Genomic DNA, 26,132 nt, shown 5'->3' with positions numbered 1-26,132 from the left:
CGGGGCGGGAGCGCTGGCGGGGCCACTCCGGCGGGTGCTCCCCCCGCCCCAGCCGCGGCCGCCCGGAACTCGCAGCGGCTGCCGGCCATGGTGCACATCGCCACCGTTAAGACCAAGCCCTACGGCGACCAGAAACCCGGCACCAGCGGGCTGCGCAAGCGGGTGGCCGTCTTCCAGAGCAATGCCCACTACACCGAGAACTTCATCCAGAGCATCCTGGCCACCGTGCCGCCCACCGAACGGCAAGAGGCCACGCTGGTGGTGGGGGGGGACGGCCGCTTCTACATGAAGGACGCCATCCAGCTCATCGTCCGCATCGCCGCCGCCAACGGGGTAAGGCTGCGGGGCGGGCGGCCCTGGGCTGCGCTCTCTGGCGTTCACCGGCAGCCCTCGGCCGGGAAAATGGATCGGGCCGGGCCGGAGCCGGTCCCGCTCCACGGGGGCAGGAAATCGCTGGCGCTCGGCGTGTGCGTGGCGTGGAAGTGAAGCTGTGAATGACACACGAGCCGAGGAAGCTCTGCTCGGCTTTTCCGCGCGGAAAATTACCTGGTAGTTTTACCTCCCTTTGGTCCGGGTTTCTGCAAGCGCAGAAGTGGGGAAGTGCGAGCAGCGTTCCTCTTAGCGCTTTTTCTTGCTTTGGGCAATCGTGTTTTCCAGCTGACAGCACAAACGAGTGGCCCAGCATGCCAGTGGGGAGGTGTGCTGTGTGGGGAGCAGCATTTCATTCTGCGCTGGTTAGAGTCATAGAATTGTTTTGGTTGGAAAGAGACCCTCAAGATCATTGAGTCCAACTGTAAACCCAACACTGACACTATACCATGTCCCTGAGAACCTCATCTCTCTGTCTTTTAAACCCCTCCAGGGATGGTGACTCCACCACTGCCCTGGGCAGCCTGTTCCAATGCCTGACAGCCATTTCCAGGAAAAAAAAAATTCTTGATATCCAATCTGAACCTCCTCTGATGCAACTTGAAGCCATTTCCTTATCCTATCACTTACTGCTTGGGAGAAGAGACCAACACCCTGCATGCTTTAACCTCCTTTCAGGCAGTTCAGAGATCAGGTCTCCCCTCAGACTCCTGCTCTCCAGGCTGAACCCCCCAGGTCCCTCAGCCACTCCTCATAAGACTTGTTCTCTAGACCCTTCACCAGCTTTGTTGCCCTTCTCTGAACTTTCTCCAGTCTCCAACTGCTGGAGACCACATCCCTCTTGATTGGTCTTGTCACTTGGTCAACCCAAAAGAAGCCCAGCAGGGAATGTGTAGTAGGGACAGCTGAGCTGAAGCCGAATTTACCAAGGAAAGCTTTTCCCTCCAGTTCAACTTTTCCAAATCAAAAACATCCCCTTCTCCCAAGACACCTGACTGCTCCTCAGGAGCAGCAAACTTTCTTCATTGTAGACCAATAAGGAGAGATTGGGCTGAGGACGACAGTGATTAGGGTTGGACATTATGGTAAAACCTTAGAGGTACCTATTTCAGCTTCTCAGTGGCAATTTGGTGCCTCAATGCCTTTAAACGTCTACCTTCTTAAGAAAAAAATAAAATTTATTTGAGATTGCTGCCTTCTTACAGCATAAAGAAGTAAATAATTGTTTCTTTTTAAGCCACATGGAAATTTGTCTTCTGTGATTTGTCGTAGCTGTTCAGTTTTCAGTCCTTCACAGCTCTGGCCTTGCTGTGTGCACCTGTGGAAGTGATGGATAGTGCAGCCTTCCCTGACGGGAAAAGCAGCAGCCACTGGCTTGTTTATGTGTTCTCAGAAGGGATTGGAGTTGAAACGTGCAGCGTTTGTGCTCGAGTTCATGCACAGACAGCATCTTGGTTCCCTATGAATAAGCAGATTGGGAGGTTTGTTCCCTGGTTTGTTCAGGTTTTTGGCTGTGCACCTAGGACCTGGTGGGATGCGGCAGCCTCGAGGAGTTCTCCATCATCTTCAGCTCGGCCTGATCCCAGGCATAAGCAAAGCCCTGAAAGAAAAAACACGCTAGGGCCTGGGGAGGTGGCTTCTTGGGAGGGGATCAAGGGCCAGACACTGCTCAAATCCTCCACCCTCATGGTGCAGACACTTGTGTATGTGTGTGTTCCAGCACTGAGCTTTCTGCCGAGTAGCAGAAGCAGGTCTCAAGGGGTGCACTTGCTAACGGCCGTTTGCCTTGTGGTATTTTGCCCGTGTGAATTCAAAGCGCTAGGACAGAATTGGCTTTAAAGTCAGAAAAATGTTCTGGAAAGGCAAGAAAGGAAATGGGGTAAAGGAAGAAAACAAGTGGAAGACTATGTGGGTTAAGAGCCAAGATGCTATATATAAAGTGAGATGTTTTGCTTTAAAAGCTTTTCATTCTGAATCATTAATTTATGAAGACAAAGGCCATGGCCTGAGGCAAATTAGACTATTTTCAGCAAAAATTTGGCAATATTGCAGCATTACCAGTTATCTACTGATGCAGGTTCTCCGTAGTTTTGTTGTAACAGAACAGAGGTAGGGGATAGGCTTGCCAGAGTGCTGTAGGAAGCCATGAAATTACCCCCTGCCCCCCACCCTGGAGATTCAAAGAGGACTGGCAGGTGAAAAGCACTGCAAAATTGCACTTTAAAAGTTTATTTAGGAAATGCAAAATGCTAGTTCATAATAAATTTCTATGTATCATATCTGCTTTTCTATTTGGGAATGCTTGCTTCATAGTTTTTCTCTGTAATGCCAAGTACTAGTTCCTTGATAGTTACCACAGTGCGGTTGAGTAAGGTCCTTCATAAAAAATGTGAAGTAGCTGGAAGTCCGCCACCCTTGAAAGAGAAGGGTGAACAATTCCTGCTAACCTGTAAGAAAAGTTCACTGCAGAACAGACATCTGGTTCCTGGAGATTGTGTTTCCATCCAAGTGCTGGGGTCTCCTGATTCCAGCAGCCAGGTCTCAGAGAAAGACTCAGTAATCTTATATTGAGTAATATTGAGAAAACTCCAGAGGTGGCTGTGCTGCCCTGTCCGGACACCTGAACCTGTGGAGAGGTGATTATTACAGAGCGTGGGAGGAGGGACTAGTATAACAGTTGTAGCATGGATGTGGTAGAACTGAAAACGAGATGTAAGGAGTACAGATAAAATGAATGTAAGTTCAGGCTACAGTCTTTTCTAACATAGCTCTTCTGATTGCTTGGTTGACAAAGTATGTTATACCAGGTAATATGTTATACCAGGCTGTATTCACTCATCTGAAATCAGTCTGCCACCTGTCCCAAAGCAAGTGCTGGGAAAGTGTATTTCTGGTCTTAGGGAGTAAAAGGCAATTGGATGAATAATTTAAAATAGTGTGATTTTTAAGATCTGGTTGAGTCATCTTCTCAAGTCACAGGAGAAACCTGAGGACTGCAGTTTGATTGTTAGTTTTATAACGTCAAAGGAAAGGGTGCCAAAGTGAGCTTTAGTTTTGTCTCTGTCTGGAACGGGTAGTATACAATTACATGCTCATATTTGACTAGCAACAACTCAATTTGTAGTTGCATGATTAAGAGGTGTTTATCCTACATAAAGTTTGCATTTATGTAAATAAACTAAAATAGAGATTGTTGGTTTTGCCATTCTCGTTTGGCATCCAGTGTAGCCCAACTGCTTTGTTTTGGTCTGTTGTGCCATGTTTCCTTGATGATATTCCCGCATAGTTTGTGAGTCTGACTCTTTAATTATGTGAAAAAAAGCTTAGAAGCTCTTGAATGACCAGCACTTGTCAGAGTAGAACTGGAGCTGTACAGTAGCTTTATATCAAAAGCATGCAAAAATTACAGAATTGAAGCTATAAATCCGGATTTAATCATATAGCTAGCACCAGATTGATTCACTAACATTGTCACCCGCTATTCAACACATTTACTGTGACCCTGGTTCCTTCTTAAATAAACAGATTTCTAAGTGCTGCAAAGTAGCTACATTAAAGCAAATTGCTTGAAGGTGTTTTGAATACCAGGCACCACTTTGCATGTTAAACACTTGCCTGGTTTTGTTTTACTGCTGCAGGACAAACAGTGCTTTAGTTAGAAAATACTGCTCTCTGCCTTAGAAAATTTGTTTTCCTGGTTTGGCTGCTATTAACCATTTTCCCCACTCAATTATCCCAGGGAAACCAAGTGTTTAAACTCTGTTGCTTAGCAGCTCTGGTTTTGCCACTGCTTTACTTCTGTAGCTCTGCTCCCTTTTTCTCTGTGCTGTTCTGTCATGGGCTCCGGACCAGTTGTCTTTCTGACGGTGCTGCCGAGCCCATAATAACCAGTATGGTGTGGTGCAGGCTTGGAGAGCTGCGTCCTGGTCCAGACCCACGTTCCCAGCCTCGGCATCAGCGTAGTGGGACTGACACGTCTGGCATCTGTTTTGGCTCTACCGATGGGAAGTGTTCATTATTGCTCACCCCTATCTCAGCCTCACTCATTTTTCTTACCTAGCTTTTAAGAAACCTGTTACCAACATCTCTTTTGCTCCTTCCTGTTTCTGCACAACACTGTGCAGTCAGCATCAGCCGCCTTGGTTTAGAGACCTTAATCCATTCAGCAGTTGGCACCATTATCCTGAAGAACAGACTCCCTCAGTCCTCAGGGCCAGATCTTCCCTTTAAGTATTAAAAACATCAAACTAAAGTGATTGTAAAGAAAGTTCTTCCAAAAAGCAAGTCCTGTCTACCAGAGTTAGATGCAGTGATGCTAGATCTTACAGGCCATTAAGAAAAACCTCTGTTTCTGGTCTTTCTTAAATTACAGTTTTTCTCAGAAGGGGAAATGGCGATGTAAGATCTGAAGTAAGGAAATAGATACCAATTGTGCTGTGAGTATTCCCGTGCAGATACCTCCTGGCTTCAGATTATGGTGGGTTTTAGAAGACAGGCATGCACACAGCAGCTTTTACAGCTTGGAGACTGCTTTTACACTGGTTTAGCTTCCCTTTGCCTGTGAAGTTAATTGGCTTATATCAGTTTACAGTTGAAGGTTATTAAGGCAGTGGCCAGGTTGTCCAGTTTCAGTGCCTTTTTGGAATTTGAAACTCTACAATAATGAAACTCCAACTCAAAGGAAGAGCAAAGGTGCTTTGCAGTTAATCTCTGCAAATCCAGCAGACAGTTGAAATTCGTACTAATGAGTTTAACTGTAATCTCCTGGAACAATGACTCTGGATAACCAGAAACCTCAGCTGTAGCTGTGCTGTTAGGGCAGCAGGGCGGAGTCTAATGCCTTCTCTTTGTCAAGGAACATTTGGGATAGGTGAGCTGGACTGAACAGGTACTAACCGTATGTCTTACGCCAAGACTGAGCTGCATCAGGGTCAAGAAATGTGCTTCGGTGGGTCCTTGCTGTCCTGTCGTCATTCTCTCCAAGCCAGCCAATATCTTGATCAATGTTTCAAATAATGAACTGGAACATAGCTTAGAAATAAAGAGAATTAACGTCGGATATTAGTAAGAAGAAGGGTGCATAGACAGAATACAACATGAATGTAATACATACATTTGTAATCATAGTAACGTACTAAGCATCGGATGTGATGAGTAGACCACAAAGGCTGTTGCAGTACAATCCAGTTATCCAGAAAAACGTGTCATTCCTAGATTTTTAAATAAGTCTGTTGTAAGTGAAACCCAAGAAATAATGTATGTCTCAGGAAAAAGAATGTATGTCTCCCCTTCTATTCATGCTATTCCTTCCCTCACGGTCACATATATGTACTGTGGGTACCAGGCAGCAGCCTGGCTCTGAACACCTCAGACCAAAGCTTCTCGTCCTGATGGGGCCTGGCAAGGTTTAACCAGACATTTCTTTGTTCCTTATGCTGTTCCTCTGGCCCAAAACGTTGTCTGCATTTTGTGATTCTAGTTTTTTTGGGTTCGGGTGCTGGTTTCTAAGAGGATCCAGGGACAGGGGTTATCTCCTCACGGGCTGGGGCCAGAAATCCTGGAGCATTCCTACATCTGCTCAAGGTAAACGAGCTGGCATCCCTCTCCTGTTTCTCAGAGCAGGTTCAGGGCAGCAAAGGCCAGGGCAGCCCAAGATAACATTGCATGTTTGGGTGTGCTTTCAAGAGCTGACCCTTGAACAGAAAATTTCTCAATCTTGGTTGCTGACGTGTACTTCTCTCCTGGCAAAGGGATGATCAGCAACTACCAGTGGGGCAAACCTGGAGCCCGTTGCAGTGTCTGTCACAGCCATGCAGGTGGTGATTTCTTTCCTGGCCCTATAGAGCCCTTTCTCTGCCACCCATCCAGCTTGTCTCTTAATTTTAACTGGGGTGCAAAGCGAGTACAGAACAATGTGTCTTAATTCTGTAGTGATTTGTGTGTACGTGGTTGTATCTATGTGCACTTGCATTGTCAAGGCCATATTTTACCTCTCTAGAACCTCTAGAGCAACTTCAAAACCTAGATTTTTAATTCTTATGGAAGCAGAGTTTTGCCATTGAAGCAACACTCCTTGCATGACTGATAGCCTTGCAGTTGGTCTGTTTATTTTGCTTTGGCTCCATTTGTCTTGGCATCGCCAAATGTCATGCACAGCAGTGGCTGCCTGGACTGGAGTTGTACTTGGGTGGAAAGTGCAAGGTTTTGGCAGCTGAACAGCTGGGCTGCTCAGGGTCCCTGACACGCTCTGACGGCAAGTGTGCACCCAGCAACACAGGGACTAGAACTTTTCTGTGGGCAGGAGTTAGGGAAATGCGATTTCTGTCTTAAAGACACAAAATAAGTGTAAAAGGAGAAGGGCTTCTCATGGAGGAGAGCTCATGCTGGACCTTGGAGAAGCCTGACCCAAGAGTGTTTGCAGGGGATGTGAAGAGAGAATTCCTGTTCAGCCTGGCTTTTGCACAGTGGGTTCACCCCACGACTATTTTCCTTGCCTGAGTGTTGAAATATAAGGTTGTAGCTGGGAGGAAGCCTGTGCTGAGGATGGCTGAGAGGAACCAGCAGTATTGAGGCAAGGGAGGACCCACATGTGCTGCAACATTTTACTGAAGTCCTCTAAAACCAGAAAATAGTCTTGTTTGTCTTTTTATCATTAACCAAGGTCAACGGTTAGCTCATAGTTTTCACTCCGTTCTTGCATGGCTGAAGTGTAAGACAGTAAAAGGGGATGTCCCCGCCTACTGTGGTTTGGGTGTTGGGAGGGGGAAGCACCCTCAGCAAGCTTTGACTGCCGTGAGGAATGAGATACCTAGGAAATAGGACCACAAGGAAAAGCTGAGGACATTGGGGTTATTTACTTTAGCAAAGAGGGGGCACTCAGAGTCTATATGCTAAAGGATTTTTTTTAATGTGTGAGAACCTGTCAGGAAGAGGATTATGATCAATTTATATTCTGTGTCAGCTCAGAAGGGCTTAAACCACAGGAAGCAAGATGTACAGCAGATTGTAGGAAAACACTTTTAACTGCAAGGCTAATTGTGCACTGGCACGGCTTACCTGGGGAAAAAGATTTCAAGAACAAGTTGTATCAGCTTTCTGGAGGATGCCCTAGGTGTATTTGATCCTGCAGCAATTCTGGGGATGGAACAGATGACCTGCTGAATTCCAGTCTTGAAGTGACCTGTAATGGTCACAGTCATCCGACCAAAGCCTCCCAGATCAAATGACCTTTCATTTCATGTACATAAGCATGGCACTAATGACAAGACCTTCCTGCCCAGCTTAATTTAGTTTTATTCTTCTGTCCAGTACATGTGCACTTAATTGCAACACAAATCCCTAACCCTCCAGAGACCTTTTCCTTGCCAGTAAGTCCATGTGCATCTCTGTGCAGCTGCAGGAGCTGGTAGGTGGCCTCTGCTCTCTTCCTGTCACTTAATGCTGCAACATTTCACAGGACAGTAAGTTTATCTTGCTGGGAACAAGAAGGGAAAGAGCTTGCTTAGGCCTTTTGCTGCCAGGAGACTGGTGCGAGGCTCCTCGTAACTAATTTTGGGAACTGAATTTTGTTTTCTGTGCCACTAGAGGGAAACCTGTACCTTTGCATGAAAATAGAAAGGCACCTCAGCTGCAGGATGCTGAAAGAGCATGGATGTATAAAATGCAAACCTCTTGTTTGTAGCTGCATACCCTGGGCAATCTGGCTGTTGGTGTAGAATACATGTTGCCCTAATCCTGCAGTGCATGTGCTTCAGTGTGTTTTGGTGGGGAAAAGAGGGGAATTAAGGAATCAAATTCTGAGCCCGTGCAAGATAAATGGCTTTTGGGACACTAAGGCAAGAGAGCTTTGGGTGGATCAGGCAGCTCAGTTCACATGTGGCGTGTTCAGGCCAGAGCTTTGGTCTAAGGCAGCACTCACCCCTTGGACAAGCCTGGGTAGGCGGCTGCTGGGGCAACATTGTTCAGGGTTCCTGCAGATGGCTGGAATAGCTTTGCTTTCTGAGAAAAAACTCGAATTAAATTCCCCTTCCTTGGGAATTGAATCCCCTCCGTAGGGAAGCTCGCCTGGCTACTCGTCTGCCTTGGGGCACCCGGTTGACGCATTTGCAGGTCAGGTAGAACCTTCGTCTCTGAGAGTGTTTTTCTGCCTTCAGTCATGAGGTTCCCCCTGAGTCTCACAGAAATTATCCAGCTCAGTTTTAACGTACTGATGAATATAACAGGATCTCTTTATGCCTTGGAAGAAAATCTGTCAGTTTTTGCAGCAATGACAGAATCAGCACCTCAGGAAACAGTCCCGGGAGTGTCTTTGTAAATTGTCACAATTCAGCTGTGAACACACCTACATTTTCCCCAGCTCTTTAATAATGGGACAAACTGAGTCATTACAAAGTGTATGTTCTTTAATTGCTCCAGTAATATCTATAAATTGTTTCCAGCAGCTTGAACAGAGGACTCTGTGTTATTAAAGAGGTTTGGAGGAAACTCTGATCCAATCTAGTGTTCAGATTTACCTTCCCCATGTTCAGAAAAATGATGCTTCCTGAAAGTTTTTTGGTATCTGAGTCTCTTCTCTATGTGTTTAAAGTGCTCCAACATGAATAGCTTTATCAGATGCAGTTTTCAAAGGATTTGATAGTTTTTTTAGTTGTGGGTTTTGGTTTTTTTTTTTTTTTTTTTTAGTAACTCCAGGTGCATCTATTGCCCTTGGTGAGACTTCTGTGGGTATTCAGTTGAAATCTTTGCTCTCGTGGCTTTTTAGCTACTCTGGGTTTTTCTTAGTCAGACAAAGGTTGACCCACCATTCACCGTGGGTAACGTCCCTGCGTTTGAGAGGGAGCCATGGAGAAATCAGATTGTCAAAGCAATGAGCAAACCGTAGGTAACAGATCTGTTGCCTTCCATTTTAAGAGTGACCTTTAACTCATCAGACTTTGCAAAATAGCTCTCGCCGAGCGCTGCCGTGCCCGCTGGAGGCTTATGTCCTGCGGAACAGCGTGACGGCGGCCCCGGCCCGGCCCTGCCTTGCAGATCTGCTGGGCTGGCGAAAACTCTTGGGCTCCGCGCCGAGGCAGCATCTGAGCTGCTCCCCTTGCGCCACTGCCCTCAGGGAGGACTCGGATCGGTCGCCGGTGTTGGGCTCCGGTGGGTGATAGCACAGAATGTCAAGGAGCTGTGCCTCTGGGGAACAGGGGATGATAAAGAAAACAAAAATCTCCTTTTCCCAGCTGTTCCAGTGAGGGACAGCAGCGTGGAATTGTGTGTTCTCCGTGACATTGATCCTCCACCGCAAGTGCAAGAGAACGTCTTCAGTTACAGAAACCACATTCAGCTCAAGGTTCAAGAAGCTATTTTTGGGTGCTCAACGACTTTGCTGAACTTCTGTCTAATAGGTGGGCCATTGCTGGTGTCAAGATTGGTTTTTGTATTTTGTCATAATTTACTTTTTAAATGCATTTGCATGAAAAAAGAACATGGAAGACGCTCCGCTGCCTCTGTTGACCATGCCAACAGCTCCTTACAGCGACCAGAAACCAGGAACCAGTGGATTACGGAAGAAGACCTTTTATTTTGAATCCAAGACGAACTATTTGCAGAATTTTATCCAGAGTATATTTTTTTCCATAGACTTAAGAGATCGACAAGGATCTTCTATGGTAGTTGGAGGTGATGGGAGATACTTTAATAAGTCTGCAGTGGAACTGATAGTCCAAATGGCTGCTGCCAATGGGGTTGGTAAATGTTAAATGACTAAATTCCTATAGTTGTCTAGCTGATGAATACAGAAAACCGTAATAGTCACTATGAGATTTAATTTCCCCAGTCTTTATTCAACTGCTAATAATCAACTTTTTAATGGAAAATCAGTTTGGTAGTACAGAAGTTGCTGGTTTTTCGCTTTCAAGTGATGCAGTTGGATAGAAATATGCAGGAGTACACACGCAGCAAAGAAGATAGATACTGCTGGGTTTTTGTGTGTTCTTGGTTTGTGTTTTGCAATGCCACAAGCTGTTGACACCTGTGGATTTCATAGTCTGTCCATCAGATCATAACCCCTGTGATTGTTGAGTGGAGGAGCGGGGGGAGCCCTGGCTCTCAGTGCCAGCTCGGCACAAGCTCTTTCAGCATCAGTCTGAGCTGCTCAGCAAAGGAAAAGGCAAAACATGGTGGTTTCTTTCTCAACAGGTCTAAGTTGTGGCTATGTGATAAGTAGTCCAGGAGCCTTGGAAAATTGAAATAATGTGAGAGTTAGCGAGTGAGTGGCAACCTTTGCAGTGATCTCTGTACTGGGAATCTATATTTTGGGAGCAGAACGAGCGGCTTGTCTGTTTGCAGCAGAGCCTGGTTCATGCACTGCAAGGCTCTGGGCACTGGGGTTTTGGCTTTGGTTCCTTTTGGTTTTTAAGAAGAAAAGCCTCTGTCTGTCTGTCCTGGACCTCCTAGTGCAGAGCAAAACTTTGTGCTGAGAGACTTGGCTCTTATGAATTTGTTTGGTAGAAAATCTTATCTGATCACAGCAGGGTAATTAGTAGTGAATGGGAGAATAGGAGGAGTAAACTTCTGTTTTGTTTTGGTTTTAAATCAACATATTTTCCACCTTGGGGGTCGGACATTGCTTTGGCAATGCAACTTAATGTATTCCTCTTAAGTCAGTGTAAGGGCTGAGCAGAAGAGCTGGAAGATGTACCAAAGAGCCAGGCCTTCTGCTTGGACAGTTTGACACTAGGACCAGGTTTCTGCTGCTAAAGATGAGGTTAGAGTGACTTTGACCAGCTGACACTTTTCTTGTGCGTTTTTTTCCAGCAGTGTGGTGCATGTCTGGCTAAAATCTACTTCACTGCTTGTTTTTATATTTTTCATTGACTGTTTTTCTACAGTCTGGCTAATACTTGTAACTATCAATGTCATGCTCATCTTGCTCTATAGAATAGAAGGGAGGAGCCCAAGGATGTTTCCAAATGTAAGAATGAGTATTGTGTTTTGAGTGTGCAAAAATCTCTTTGTTGGTGCGTGGCAGAGACAGGGATTGTTACCTCTACAAAAGCAGGTCAGTGGGATTTCCAAATAGTGCCAAACACACTTGCTGTGTCGCTACCATCATATTGCGTGTTTTGAAATTATGATTATTTGGCTGAAGGAAATGACCAGGGTAGTTCCTCCACTTAACCTGACTTGTATAAATAGAAGTGTCTCTATTCAGAGACTGTAACCGAGGCACAGGGTGTGGGGTTGGTGAGGTTATTCCTATGAGGCATCTCTTGTACAGAAGAAGGACTGGAAGGACGTGCTGATGACATGAAGGGCTGTAGACACCAGCTTCCTTGCCCTGGAAAACATGTTTTTGTTGTGAAAGCATCAGCCTGTGCTGCTGGGGTAAGGAAGGGGATCGTGGGAGGTCTTCTTTATTGCCCATGTGCATCTTAGTGGGGCTTTCAGTCAAATCAGGGTGGTGGAAGTGGTGTTGGGCTTGCTTCGAAGTGCTGGAGCTCAAAATCACTGCACAAAGGGGGTCTGTGAACAGGTCTGTGTGGAGCGTTCTGTGAAAGGTATTTTGTTACCATCCTTAGATTTTCCTCATGAGAAATTTCAGAGAATTAAAAAAGATAAAGTGTAAATTGCTCAGCACGCTGCTACACCGAGTAACCTTGTTCAGTGGTTACCAGAAAGGATTTAGGATTGGACAGGTGGGGAATGACAGCTGGAAACTTCCGACAGCCAAAGAGAAACCCAAATCCGAGGGTAGCTTGTATGGGGACAAGGTTTTGCTGCTTTTCCTTCCTTGCTGTGAGAGCAGCAACGCAGGTGTGTAAGCTGCAGTTCAGGTGCGCAGGGAGCAGGGAGGACGGGCTGGGTAAGGACAGTGAACTCACCCAACTCTCTGGCAGCTGCTGCGTTGTTCTGGGGAGAAACTCCCTTGTTTTGGCAGTTCTTCACAGCATCCCTTGAGCTGTATGTGAGGCCTGGCAGGGCACTGATGTGGAAGGGCGGTGTGGATGTGACCCTCAAAGGGAAGATGGGAAACCCGAGATGAAGTTTTAGAGAGGAGATTCCTGAAGACTGCATTGATTCTCAATGAAACTGAAGGAGTAAGATGGGAAGGCTGGACTAAAACGTGAGACAAGCTGTGCTGGCTTGAGACTGAGAACGGGCGGAAAAGCAAAACCAGAATAGACTGGGCTACTCCAAATTAAGCGTATGGTGTGTAATAAACTAGTGCGGTCAGCCTGGTAGATGGGCACTATGAGGGCTGCAGTGTTAGCTGCTGTGACCAGCTAAGAGAAAGGCATTTACTTTGGGTTTATAAGCTGCTCTTTCACATTTCTGCTCGTCATCTGCTAGATGTGCAGGTCCTTTAGCAAGGTCCTAACCTCGCTGGCCCAGCCAGTCTATGACAGCTGTAGCACGTAATAACCCATCAGCAGTGAAGCTGGGGCTTAGCACCAGCACCAGGAATTGCAGTCATCCAGTGCCTGGGGCTTAGCACCAAATGTGGACCTGCAGTCTGGGAACACTTCCTTTTGTTTCCTGGTTTATCTTGCGTTTGAATGAAATTCCTCCTATTTTCTCAGTCATGTATAGGGTCTAATCTCCTTGGTTGATGCAGAGTGGTCTGGTGTTTTTTTGAATCTCTGTCACCTCATCTGGGGGCTACGGTAAGGGGAACATTCTTCCAGAAGAATGTTCATCTTCTACTTTATTACGTGAACTCCAGCAAGCAGATCCTGATTACCTTGTATTGCGTAACACATTGGTCTGGATTTAATCTCGGTGATGTTACTAAATTTATGGAAAGAAGGTGCGTTACTTGCTGTAAGAGAATCCGCAGCTGGTGCCATGGCAGTAGTGATGATGTTTGATTTTTATTTGGGCTTCTCTAAGCCTCATTGTGTCTTTTGAAAGCAAAGTTCGAGACCATAACCAGAGGGACGTGGTGGGTTTTTTTGGTTGTTTAGATGCCTCGAGAAAGCTCAGCTCTTTAGGATTTGGGGTTCACAGTCATTACTTTTGCTCTTTAATTTTCAGATCGGTCGTTTGGTTATCGGGCAGAACGGCATTCTCTCCACCCCAGCGGTGTCCTGCATCATCAGGAAAATCAAAGCCATCGGTGGCATCATTCTGACAGCCAGCCACAACCCTGGTGGGCCGAATGGAGATTTTGGCATTAAGTTCAACATTGCCAATGGAGGTAAAGTTGCTTGGTTTGTTTCGATTTGCTTTCTGTTTGGCTGTTTTTGTGTTGACCACAAGGAACCTAATTTAAATGTCTTAATAATATAACAGATATTTAGTGCCCTGAGCAGTGGGTTTCCCTAGACAGAGCAAGTGATTGATCTGCTCCCCTCATACCCTGATATTCCATTCCTCTCTTAGGCAGGTATTCGCAGGCACAGCTCTTTTCCTGTACTTCTGAAGTACACTCCTCTTGCACTCGGATTCTTTAACGTCTTCCCCCTGGCCCATTTTATCTTGCAGGTCCTGCCCCTGAAGGTATCACAGATAAAATTTTCCAAATTAGCAAGAAAATTGAGGAGTATGCGATCTGCCCAGATCTCCAGGTGGACCTGAGCACCATTGGGAAACAGCAGTTTGACTTGGAGAACAAATTTAAACCGTTTACAGGTAAAACAACTGTTCTTCCTCTTGGAAAGTTTCCTTTCAAGTGGAGTCAGCGTGGACCTGCCATGAATGGGCAAGGACGTTGTGTGTTTCTGAAAAAATCTTGTGTAGTTACTTTAATTATATCATTGTTTCTGTCCTATCAAAGGTTTTACTTCAGTAGGTAAATCTGATTCATCAGATTTCACTAAATCAGAGACTGTTTGTCTGTAATGCCACCATTAACTTGTACTTGCAAAACAGAGAACTCTGCAGTTACAGTGTGTTTTCCTGATTAAAAATCATGGTGTTAGTGTTTAATCTTTGTAACTGACTTTTTTCCATGGTTTAAAACAAAAAAGCAGTCTCTGTGAGTGGGAAAACCATTAAATTTCACATGTGACTTTTGTCAGTCAGCATGAAATATGAAAATGCATTTTAAAAAGGCTTTTGAGGAACACTTACTGCAAGTATTTTTTTACCATCTCCTGGTGACCTGTGCTTGTAATTAAACGCAAAAAATAATAAAACATTACAAAAGCTGGTATTTCTCTTAGTCCCCATTTCTGTATAGTGGGATTTTAATGTTAATGAGATTTTCATGACTCAGGCTTTATGTTACCTGTTAGTTGCAAAGGTGCAACTTTTTCAGACTATTAGGTGCACAATTCCCATTGACTTTGGAAATTGGAGATCTGTTTTTACATATATATACATATATATATATATATATTTATTTATTTTTTTTTTTCCCTTTAGTCCCACTCTCCAGGTAAGTGGAGTAGGACTGAACCCTCTTGAAAGAAGTCCAGGGAGCTGTAGCTGAAACAGTGTTTGTCTTAAGGATTTTTTTGGTCTGTTTGGTCTGTAACCCGATTAGCAGTGACAGCCTGTAATTAAATTCTTAATATAGGACCATTATTATTGTCTTATTCTGTGGGATGTTTAATGGCTTTATGCAGAGCCCTGGCCCTTTGCACTATGGACTGTCAACACAGTGCTGTGTGTACCAAAATTAATTTTCTACAGAGACTTCAGACTGTAAGAGTTGGTCTCTATTTTTTTTTTTTTTTTTCCAGTGGAAATTGTGGACTCGGTAGAAGCTTATGCGAATATGCTGAGGAACATCTTTGATTTCAGTGCATTGAAGGAGCTGCTTTCAGGGAAGAACCATCTGAAGATTCGCATCGATGCCATGCACGGAGGTATGGCTGGGCTTAGGTTTTGAGGCATTGTGGGAGCACAGAGTGTCCCCACAACTTTACCACCTGCTTCAGAGAAAAGGCTTTTTTCTTGAATTTATGTCCATCACTTCTACATTTTTATTTGTTTGTTTTGTACCATATTGCATTTTTCTTCTTGCAGGCAAACTTTTTATGGCTTTATGTTATTTTCTTTTGTGAAAAGTTTGGACTTGGGCATTGACCAAGAGCAGAGATATCGGTGGGGTTGGGAGGAATGCTGTGTGGTTCACATACATTGATCCCCATTGAGGGACAGAGGAGGTTAGTGCTGATAACTGTCATCACAGCTGCCCTGGTAGACTTCACCTCAGGCAGTGTCCCATGGAGGTCACTGCATTTAGGCAAAGATATGCCCACAGATATTTGATCACAAAAATGGGAACATTAGACAGTTTTTAAAAATTTAATATATAAGCCAAGCTTGTGAGTCTCTTTCAATAGACATTTTCAGAAGCACCCTTGCTTTCTTAGCATATTGTTTCTCTTGTCACCAGTACATTCCCATTCCTATGCTCACTTATTTTTTTTTATTGTCTCCACCTTAAGTGTTTGAGAGCAGTAAATCCCACTGTACTGCTGGATATCCATGACTCACATTTGCATTTTGTTCTGTTCTATGTGGCTGTCGTACTAACACCTCCATGCACAAGCCCTTCACAAGTGGGGTCCTGGCTCACATACTGAGCCCCTGCCATAGCCTCATCCTCACTTCATAGAATCATAGAATCAGAGTAGTTTGTGTTGAAGGGACCTTCCCAGCTCCCCCAGTGCCACCCCTGCCATGAGCAGGGACATCTTCACCAGCTCAGGTTGCTCAGAGCCCCGTCCAGCCTGGCCTGGGATGTCTCCACGGATGGTTCATCTACCACCTCTCTGGGCAACCTGGGACAGGCTCTCGCCACCCTCAGGGGCAACAGTTTCTTCTGAACCCACGAGTGGTTTCACTTATTTAGTGGGAGAACCCCTCAGCTGAAAAGCTGGCTTTGGCAAGAGCTTGTGTGCCTGGATGGGTCAGGCTCAAGCACACCTGTGTGCTGCTTGAGGCTTTTGATGTCAGCGCTTGTGCGTTTGTACAATAAACCATATAAACTGACGTAAGCTGAGCAGACCAGAGGCCTGGCTGGTTACAGGGCAGGGGCAGAGCCTGACTTGTTTCCTCTCCATGTTTTGCCATGATAGTTGTGGGCCCATATGTAAAAAAGATCCTGTGTGAGGAACTCGGAGCCCCCGCAAATTCAGCTGTGAACTGCACCCCCCTAGAGGACTTCGGTGGCCACCATCCCGACCCCAACTTGACGTACGCTGCTGACCTGGTCCAGACCATGAAGACAGGAGAGTACGACTTTGGAGCTGCCTTTGATGGAGATGGGGTAAATGAGCTGTTTTGTGTTCACCTTTTTTTCCCTCTAGTCAATGGGAGGGGACTGACTGCTCAGTTGCTGTTAAGGAGAGGGGAACGAAGGCAAAGAGCTGGTTTTTTTCTCCCTCTCTCCCTTCCATAATCATGAGTGGAAGTGAACCACTTGCTGCAGTGTGCCACCGCAGCAATAGTTGGCTACTGTGTTAATAATGAAGTCCAAACTGTATTTAAGTAGCTTTAAAGGCTGTGAAAAATCAGCAGGGAGGTGAAATATTATGCAGGTGTTGCTATTTAACTTCTTCAAAACTGTATTTATTTTAGTACAGTCAAAAACCTCTGTGAGCTGTTGGGTTTATAGGCTGCGCCTGCCAAGTTGAACAACTTAGAATCATAGAATCGTAGAACTTTGGCCATTGCAGCCTTTTTGCGCTAAGCGGGGATGAGAGCTCTTTCTCTCTTGTCTTCACCAGGATCGCAACATGATTCTTGGGAAACATGGCTTCTTTGTGAACCCCTCCGACTCCGTCGCTGTCATTGCTGCCAATATTTTCAGTATCCCTTATTTCCAGCAGACGGGAGTGCGGGGCTTTGCGCGGAGCATGCCCACCAGCGGGGCTCTTGACAGGTAGTGTCTGCCTCTGTGCAGGGTGGGAGAGGGGAAGAAGCCCTGACGAGGAAGGACGGTCCCTTTTTTGTGGTTTAATGCATGTGAGCGAGTGCAAGGTCCGTCTGAAGGGTGAAGCGGTGCCAGGGCTGTTGCAGGCTGGCAGCCAGGGGAGGCACTGGGGTTTAATGAATTAAATCCCATTTGGGCACATGGCAGAGCTGGGCTACTCTTGGCTCTTTCTCTTCTCTACAGATATGTCCAAACAAATGAACCTTCCCACCTTTTTTGAATTTGATAGTGATACTTTCTTTGTTAAAAGCTTTGAGATCTACAACTTGAAGTTGTTTTAGAAGTGCTTTACGTCTGTTCTTTAGTTGTGCATCCCACCCATTTCGCAAACGTTACACCAGGATGAAATAGAGGATTCCTGTGCAAAAAATTGTTCCTTGTAAAAAACCAAACCAGGGGCAGGACCTGGCTTCAGTGTTGCCCCAGAAGAGATGCTCAGTAGCAACTGAAGCTCCTACTGCAGTATTTCACGTGGGAGCGCTAAGAGTCCAGCTGTGATGTGACTTGGCCTTCTTACCTTTGAAGGGTGGCCCACGCTACGAAGATTGCTTTGTATGAAACTCCAACTGGCTGGAAGTTCTTTGGAAACCTGATGGATGCAAACAAACTGTCTCTGTGTGGAGAGGAAAGTTTTGGTACTGGTAAGTCAGCATTGCTGATTTCACCAACAATGCTGTTATTCATCCTCTTCATTCTTCATTGTGCTGGGCAGCTTGGGATTTATCTTTCATGTGTAGCTGTTAATGCTTCTAAAATCATAAAATAAAAAAGAAAAGCTTGCACAAATTACTAGTTGAAACAAAACACAATGCTAAAAATTTTGTCAGGCAAGAGCTAGTTCTCCTTTCAGTTATTTAGGAAGGTATAAGTAGATATGCAGGAAGTTTAAGGGCCTCTCTGCTAGCCCGGTCATTGAGTCTGTGGGGATTAAGTGCAGTGTTAAATGTATTTTTCAACTCTTGGTGGCCAGGAAAACCTTCTAAATGTTTTCATTTCTGGAAAGAAATATAGTTTGCAGCATGCAGTTTTATTAGGGAAGGTTTCAGGTCACTATTAAATCTCTGAGCTTAATAGGGCCCTCATTTTCCTGTTCTAAAAACAAGGTATGATTTATAAAGTTTAAATTAACACTTGCCTTTGAACAGTCTGAGCAAGTTATTAGGTTACTGAGAAACAAAGTGAACATCTTAAGGAATTTACTAGGGGTGTGCACGTGACACCAAACTATTATTTGTGCAGGGAACTTAAAGTGAGCAGATTTTGTGCTACGTCGGAGCGGTGTGCTCAAAACATGCAGTGCTCCCCAGAGGCCTCGGCCGTTTCTGAGTTCTCGCATGGCGTCTGCCACGTGGTTTTAACAACCTGACTCTGGAAACAGGACCTTCCCTGCATACAGCACCTAATCTGTGCACAAAGATTGAGTTTTATCTCCCTGCGATTTTGTTTTGCTGGTTCTCTAAAGGCCTCTGAAGACCACAGGACAGCTGGTGGGATCTGTGAGACACGGGATCTTGGGGGAATTTAGGCTGGCTGATTTCAGGCTCAAACCTTGTGTGTTTTCATTCCACCACCCCATATTTTAGTAAAACATTTTAGCCTGCACTTGGGTGTCTCCTTAAATCCCCAAATGCCTGCAGTTAAGTGTGTTGTGGAACTGGGGTGCACAACTTAACCTGAAAGGATTACCCCAGGGGTCTGTAGCTGAAGGGATGGCATCACAGACTCAGGTTGAAAGCAGTTCACTGTGGGGCTGAAGAAATATACAGTGGCAATATTTTCGCAATCAAATGCTACTCTGATAACAGGATTTGGCCTCACGTTGGAAGGAAAGGGAATTTTGGAAAGCGTGATATCTCTGTGAAGAAATCTTGAAGTAAATCGTGAGCAAAGAAGCATTTTGGAGTTTTGCCCTGAATGATTTCAGCATGTGTAAAGTTTATGTGCTGGACTTTGGCTGATGAGAGGGCAACAGCATTTCAGTAAATAAATAAAAACAAAAAGCAGTAAATGATTAATGGAGCTGCTGATAGGAGATGGTCTCTAATGAGCAGCTCTCTAAAATTGTTTCCATCTTGTATTGTGTGAGCAATGAGCTCATAGTTTCTCTACATCCTCCAATAGGTAAGTGACTCTACATTATAAATAAAAGTGACTGATTCCATTTACAGCAGGGGCTGAAAAAGAGGTTTGAGACTTTGGCTGTGCAGCATCATGGCTGAGTGACCAGGGACTGAAGCAGATTTAGTGGAGAAAAATTGGCCCAGGAGTGTTGAATTCCCCCCACAAGGCAAAGGGCGTTTGTCCATCTGGCAAATGCACTTTAAGGAATGAAAAAGGGTGAGGAAGGCTGCTTGATAATAAGTTAATAAGGAGTTGTTTGGAGCTGGACAGAGTGTGAGTGCTGAAGGGGAGAGAGGTGGAGGAGCAGCCAAATAGACCCAGTAAAAATTGAAACAAACTGTGACCCAGTGGGACTGGAGTCCAGGAGCAATTAGAGTAATGCAACATGACAGAATTCCTGCTTGCTTGCTTGGGTGTTTTATACCAGCAATAAGTTGATACATCACATGGGACTTCTGTTTATTTAGCATTCCTCTCCATCACCTTTGTACAGCTCTCTCTGCTGTAAGGACCATGAGGATAATTTATCGCTGCGTTCACAATAGTGGGATTTGTATAAAGCGCCACGTAACGCATGTCCCAGCCCCCAGCCTTCTTCCCAGACGTTTTGCACTCTGGCAATTCTGGAGGGAGTGAAATGGCAGCTCAGGAGTGCTCTCTGCAGTAGCAGGCGTACCTGGACTCCTTGGGACTTCATTAATACACATTTGGTGGTTTTCCAGAGCAAAATGATAGAACTGCATCTGTGGCACAGCACTCAACTTGCAAGCCAGGAGCGTGGAGCCTGAGTGGGTGTATTCTGGGCTGCCACTTGATTCCTTGTTTAATTTGGGTGTTGGGGGTGCTGTCTAAGTTGTAACACCCTCTCAGGTTTCCTGAGGGTCTGGGTGCTGGGCAGTCCCTGCCATGCTGCTGTCAGCCCCCCCAGCATGCTCCCAGGGCAGGGCAGGGCTGGGCCCTGATAATTTCCTCCCCTCTGTGCAATCCTTGCTTTGGAGGAACCCTCTTTTACCCAAAACTGCATCTTTCACAGCCTCTTGGTACCCAGCAAGTGGGTGCAGGCGCTCGGCGCTCTCCTGGTTTCCACATATGAATGAAGCCCCTCCTTGCCGTGCTGTGCACCATCCAACAACCTGCTCTTGTCTCCATTGCAGTGTGGTTTTGGAGTCGTTAGGGTCTGGCTGCCTCAGGGAGGGCTGACATTGTTCTTGGTGCTCAGCCAGAGTATGTGCTGATCAGAGTACGCTGATTTGGCGGGCAGTGCGTGACAGCTGCTTGAAGAGGTTGATGTTAGTATGTTAGTCCTTCCTGAGCTGTTCCTTTGCGTTTGCCTTTATTTTTTTTTTTTCTATGACCTTTTTACTGTGCATTCCCCTTACTTCCTTGGGAACAGAATTAAGGATCTGTGAACAATGAGAGAGAGAGAGCGTGTGTGTTAAAAGGGGCCGAATGTTTTTGGGCTATAGCTAAAAGCAGATGATATCTTGAACCGTTTTAACAATGCAGCAGGGACTGAGATCATGAAATGCCTTCCATTTGTGAGGTTGTACAGCTGCCAGTTGGATGGAGGAGAGAAGACAAGGTAGGGCACAGACTCTCATGTGAAAGGTGAGAAATGTGTTTATTTTGTGGCTCTGCAGGCTCCGACCACATCCGCGAGAAGGATGGGCTGTGGGCTGTCCTGGCGTGGCTGTCCATCCTCGCCACCCGCAAGCAGAGCGTGGAGGACATCATGAAGGATCACTGGCAGAAATACGGCAGGAACTTCTTCACCAGGTAGGGAGAAAAAAAGCGCTCCTGACGCCTCACACTTATCTCTGTCTGGTGTTCAACCTCCCAAGGTCAGAGCCCCAAGCACTGGTGGCACCAGCTTGTGCTATGGCTGTGCTGTTCCTGCCTCCAACTCTTGCTGTTTCTGTCATGTTGTAGTAATTTCAAACTCCCTGAGCAGTTTGCTGCAGTATGCAACATATCTGGGTTGAATCAAACAGCGGCTATTTACCTTAACCTTTTATCATGTCCAGTTTAGGTTTTGTTATTCTGAACATAAATCTAGTTAGTATCAAAGTCTGCAAAGGCTGTACTTTTTATATGTGCACAGTATCTTTTTGCTTTTAATGGAGATTTTTTCTTACAAGACTCCATTTTGCCATTGCAACAGTATGTTTCTTCAGATTGCATGTCACGAGTTAATTTGTAATACCTTTGGCGATGACGATGTGTTATCAAATGACTGCCCAGCTCCTAGGCTGTTTTTTACCTGGTTAAGTTTCTGTCTAGGTCCAAAATATGCAAATTTAAACTACAGTAGGCATGGAAGATGAAAAGGGAAGGAGCGAGAACCAACCTGCTCATAAACAGAGGTGGGAACGCTGTCTGGAGTGAAAGCATTAGGCAGAAATCTTTCAACTTGAAGATCTACATGAAAATTCTGTCTCAAATTGCCAAATGAAAGAACTTGCCTTTTCCTTTTTTTCTTTTTATTTTTTCCCCCACACCACAAAGCCAGCATACATCTGAGGCATTTAAACCTGTGGAAAAAATGCCCAAGTCTAGAAGAAAAAGGCAGTCTTTTAGCACCAGAGGTATGTCTGCATAGCGAGCTAAGTGCCGTGGCAGGCAGGTTAGCAAGCCTGTGCGTGCAGTGTCTCGCCAGCCGGGCAAATAAAAGCAGCACAAATCACTCTGGCAATCACAGCATGACATCTCAGATACCAGTTTGTGCTTCGGCCGCTCTCTGCTGCCTCTTACCTGGGTTAATGAGACCAAAGCTGGCACCAGTGTGTTATCTTGTGCTGCAGTCGCACCTGCCTTTTACTGGATGGTGCACACAAGGATGTTTAGGCAAAATTGTTGTCGTGAGGAGCCTGTCGAGATCCTATCGGCAGAATTAGCATATATTCATTGCAGTCAGCATTGTTGGAGTGTAGGCCTAGTGCAAGACAGCAAAATTTGTGCTTTCATTTCTCCTGATGGTGAATGCCTGTGGTACACTGCAGCATATCTCACAGATTTGTACTGGATCGTAGTGCTACTGCAGCTCACAGATCCTCCTCTTTGTCCTTCCTGTTCTCTCCTCCAGCAAGGGAGTAGAGACTTTCTGTGGGTCTTTAAACAAGAGCATCACAAAACATTGCTTCTCCTTACAGCCTCCCATTCCTCCTCTTGGTTTTGTGGTGACTGGTTGTAGGTACGACTATGAAGAGGTGGACGCAGATGCAGCTAACAAAATGATGAAGGATTTGGAGACTGTGATGTTTGACCGCTCCTTTGTTGGGAAGAAGTTATCGTGTGGTGACAAAGTCTACACGGTTGAGAAAGCTGATAATTTTGAGTACAACGATCCTGTGGATGGAAGCGTCTCCAGAAACCAGGTGGGCATAACCTTGCCTGGGCTGAATGTGACTTCAGAGGGGTGTCATGCTCTGTATTTTGGGCTTAATCTTTGTTGCATTTGCACCTGTTTTAAAGCCAAACATTGATTTTTTTTTTTTTTCTTTGGAAAATGTTTTCTGCCCTGTGTTTGCTGGTGTGATCTTGCACTGTGTGAGGGAAGTTGCTGCCTTGGAGAGGGAAGATTCTGGAGACTGTGGAGCTTCCCCACAGCCACTGCAGTGAGGATTGAGTGAAAGAGCTGAGCTGAGAGGGATCCTTGGGGCATTGGGTCAGCAGCTGAGAAATGGGTTGTGTTGAATTAAGAGTTGAAAAAGGGTTGAATATAAGTCAGCAGTGTGCCAAGGTAGTCAAGGAGGCCACCAGCATCCTGGTGTGGCCAGCAGGCCCAGGGCAGTAACCGTCCTCCTGTACTGGGCACTGGGGAGGCCCAACCTTGAATCCTGAGGTCAGTTTTGGGGCCCTCATGCCAAGAAAGCCCTTGAGGTGCTGGAGCAAGTTGAGAGAAGGGAATGGAGCTGGGGAAGGGGCTGGAGCACAAGTGTGATGGGAGCGGCTGAGGGACCTGAGGGGTTCAGCCTGGAGAACAGGAGCTGAGGGGAGACCTTCTGATCTCTGAACTGCCTGAAAGGAGGTTGGAGCCGGGGGGGGATCGGTCTCTGCTCCCAAGGAACAAGCACCAGGACCAGAGGAAACGGCCTCAAGTTGCACCAGGGGAGGTTGAGGTTGGATGTTGGAAACAATTTCTTCCCCAAAGGGCTGTCGGGCATTGGAACAGGCTGCCCAGGGCAGTGGTGGAGTCACCACCCCTGGAGGGATGAGGTTCTTGGGAATGTGGTTTAGAGGTGGATTTAGTAGTGCCAGGTTAACAGTTGAACTCGATCTTAAAGTTCTTTCCCAACCAAAATGATTCTGTGAAACCCCACTGGAGCATGAGGCACAAACCCTCCCATTCAGGTCTTAGTTTCTCTCCAGCACCAGACCCACAGGTTGCTGCAGGCAAACCCTCCCTGGATGTACTTGTCCCTGAGCTGGTGGCACCCTTGTGTGCTTGTCCCTCAGAGGGCTGGCAGCAGTGCAAAGCAGCTGTAATGGGGAGTGAGTTCAGGCTCCAGAAGTGACAGGAGTATTAAATATGTAACCTGTCGCCAGACATTATTGAAATAAAAATGTCCTGTAGATGGATTGGTTTGACAGTGTAATGTGGAAGTATGTTAAGTGGGAAGGAATAATGGAGAAATCCTGCAGGAATTGCCTGTGGGGTGACAGGAGCATTTTCTTTATGTCCTGTTTTTGTGGAAGAGCAGTGGGTTGGTAATATAATAGTTTGTGTTGAAGGGACCTCCCCAGCTCCCCCAGTGCCACCCTTGCCATGAGCAGGGACATCTTCACCAGCTCAGGTTGCTCAGAGCCCTGTCCAGCCTGGCCTGGGATGTCTCCAGGGATGGTTCATCCACCACCTCTCTGGGCAACCTGGGGCAGGCTCTCACCAACCTCAGGGGCAACAATTTCTTCCTCTTGGTGCATGTGACAGAGAATCAGTCCCCAGCTCTTGTTTTCAAGCAAGTGTTGGGATGAGGGACCTTACAGCAGCAACACGCTTTGCATTCAGGAGCTGTAGCGAGTTCTCCAGAGTGCATAAGAAGGGACACCGGCTCCTCCAGAAGTGAGGAGAGGATAACAGAGGAGCCTTCTGTGGCTCACAAAAGGAGGAGCTCAGGGATGGCACAGGTCAGGCACAGCCACACAGAGTCTCATGGAAAATACCTGGGTGCCCAAGAGGGCTCTTCTCCTCTTTTTCTCTCCTACCAGGGCTTGCGGCTCATCTTCTCTGATGGCTCCCGCATCATCTTCAGACTGAGCGGCACTGGCAGTGCTGGAGCAACTGTGCGCTTGTACATCGACAGCTACGAGAAGGATGCTCAAAAGATAAATCAAGACCCACAGGTAAGCATGGCATCTCCGTCTTGGCACTGCTGAGTCCCAACCTCCCTAAAAAGTTTTAATCTTTGCTTAGTGCTGCTTTGCTTAGAGCTATGTGGAGGTGCTAGGTATTTTGAAACCAAGGGCTTTGGTATCTTTAATCCCAGTATAGATAGATTTATTTAAACGTAAAGCTCTGTGTGGAACGAGTGTTACTTATTCAGAATCCCTCACAGCTGCTCCTCCAATTGCCCCTGAGTTTTCCTGTTTATGTTTCATCTGTGGCTGGTTGCAGGTGCGGGAGGGCACTGTTTCAGTGCTGAACTGACCTTGTAGTTGAAATGTTGCATCACTAGGGATACAATGAGCTCATTCCTATACTGAATTTGGGAAATATTGCTTAAAACAAATACATGGGGCAAAAGGATGCAGTTTGATATAAGATGATGCTGACCCGTTCTGTACTAAGTTTAATACTTACTCTTTACAGCATCATTTAAAAATGCTGTCGACCTCTCTTGTAGGCACGGGAGGAAAAGAATTCTCATTTTATATGCCCCACAAACAGTCTTTGAGCTCTTTTTGCATAACTTACTGTACAGAAAGAGTAACAAAACACCTGCATTCTGAGAGGCACAAACTAAACTTAGGATTTAACTGTCCTGTGCTGATGGTGCAGCAGAGCTTGGAGTATGGTAGGATGAAGGTGGCAGTGGCAGTACCAGAGCTGTGTTTGGGTTTTCTCTGTGAAGTAATGCTGCGTCCCTCACCGTGCTGTCCCTCTTGCTGGTCCCACAGCTCGTGTATGAACCCAAAACAGTCCCTTGACCAGCAGGTGCTGAGTTTTGGGTGTCCCGTGCTGACACCTGCGAGGGAAGGGTGGATGCGATGTGTCCCGCTCTGCTCTGCAGTTCTGAGCTATCTCTTTCCTCTCTGCAGGTCATGCTGGCACCTCTCATTTCTATTGCACTGAAACTCTCACAGCTTCATGAAAGAACCGGCCGCACTGGCCCAACTGTCATCACATAAAGGCTTGGTCAGACCCTGTGCTGGAGTGCACACCGAGTGAAGGACGTCAGCCCGTCTCCCCTTTCATTGTCAAATCTGTCACTAAAAGAGGAATATTAATTTTATTGCTGTATTTAAGAACACTATTGCACTGCAAAGGATAGACAATAAAACCCAGCCCCTGTCACCACTCTGTGTGCACGTTGCTGTGCTGCTTTTCTGCGTCACACAGCACTGCTGGCAATTTGTGTATGGTGCTCATTAGCACAGCCGTTTGGTTTAGCATATGTACTTTTTTTTTTTCTGAAACAAAAAGCTCTAGAAATAACAGAGGGACTAAATTCTTCAATAATCCAGAGGCTTTTTCTATCTTGGAAACTTTCCTGGAAAAGAAGCACAAATGCTTTATGCTTGTTGATACATAGTCTTTTAAATAGGATGT

The 26,132-nt window shown here is 45.9% G+C and overlaps 1 protein-coding gene across 1 annotated transcript; it reads left to right on the top strand.

Annotated features, from left to right (window-relative positions):
• Positions 1-34: 34 nt before the first annotated feature.
• Positions 35-25,880, top strand: PGM1 (phosphoglucomutase 1). Its single transcript, XM_065842363.2, has 11 exons — positions 35-333; positions 13,393-13,555; positions 13,843-13,989; positions 15,045-15,170; positions 16,389-16,579; positions 17,040-17,194; positions 17,771-17,886; positions 21,007-21,142; positions 22,557-22,740; positions 24,572-24,706; positions 25,622-25,880. The coding sequence occupies exons 1-11, from the start codon at positions 88-90 to the stop codon at positions 25,709-25,711; spliced, it is 1,689 nt and encodes a 562-aa protein (XP_065698435.1). The 5' UTR covers positions 35-87; the 3' UTR covers positions 25,712-25,880.
• Positions 25,881-26,132: the final 252 nt, after the last annotated feature.

This window comes from Patagioenas fasciata, chromosome 6 (genome assembly GCF_037038585.1).
Source record: "Patagioenas fasciata isolate bPatFas1 chromosome 6, bPatFas1.hap1, whole genome shotgun sequence".
Classification (NCBI taxonomy): domain Eukaryota; kingdom Metazoa; phylum Chordata; class Aves; order Columbiformes; family Columbidae; genus Patagioenas; species Patagioenas fasciata.
This window is presented reverse-complemented; position numbering and strand designations above follow the sequence as displayed.

Excerpts from the sequence above, each read along its gene's own strand:
- PGM1 (XM_065842363.2), top strand. The coding sequence starts at position 88 with ATGGTGCACATCGCCACCGTTAAGACCAAGCCCTACGGCGACCAGAAA. Across the intron at positions 13,556-13,842 it reads GTTCAACATTGCCAATGGAG|GTCCTGCCCCTGAAGGTATC; the intron begins GTAAAGTTGCTT and ends TTTATCTTGCAG. Across the intron at positions 16,580-17,039 it reads CTGCCTTTGATGGAGATGGG|GATCGCAACATGATTCTTGG; the intron begins GTAAATGAGCTG and ends TGTCTTCACCAG.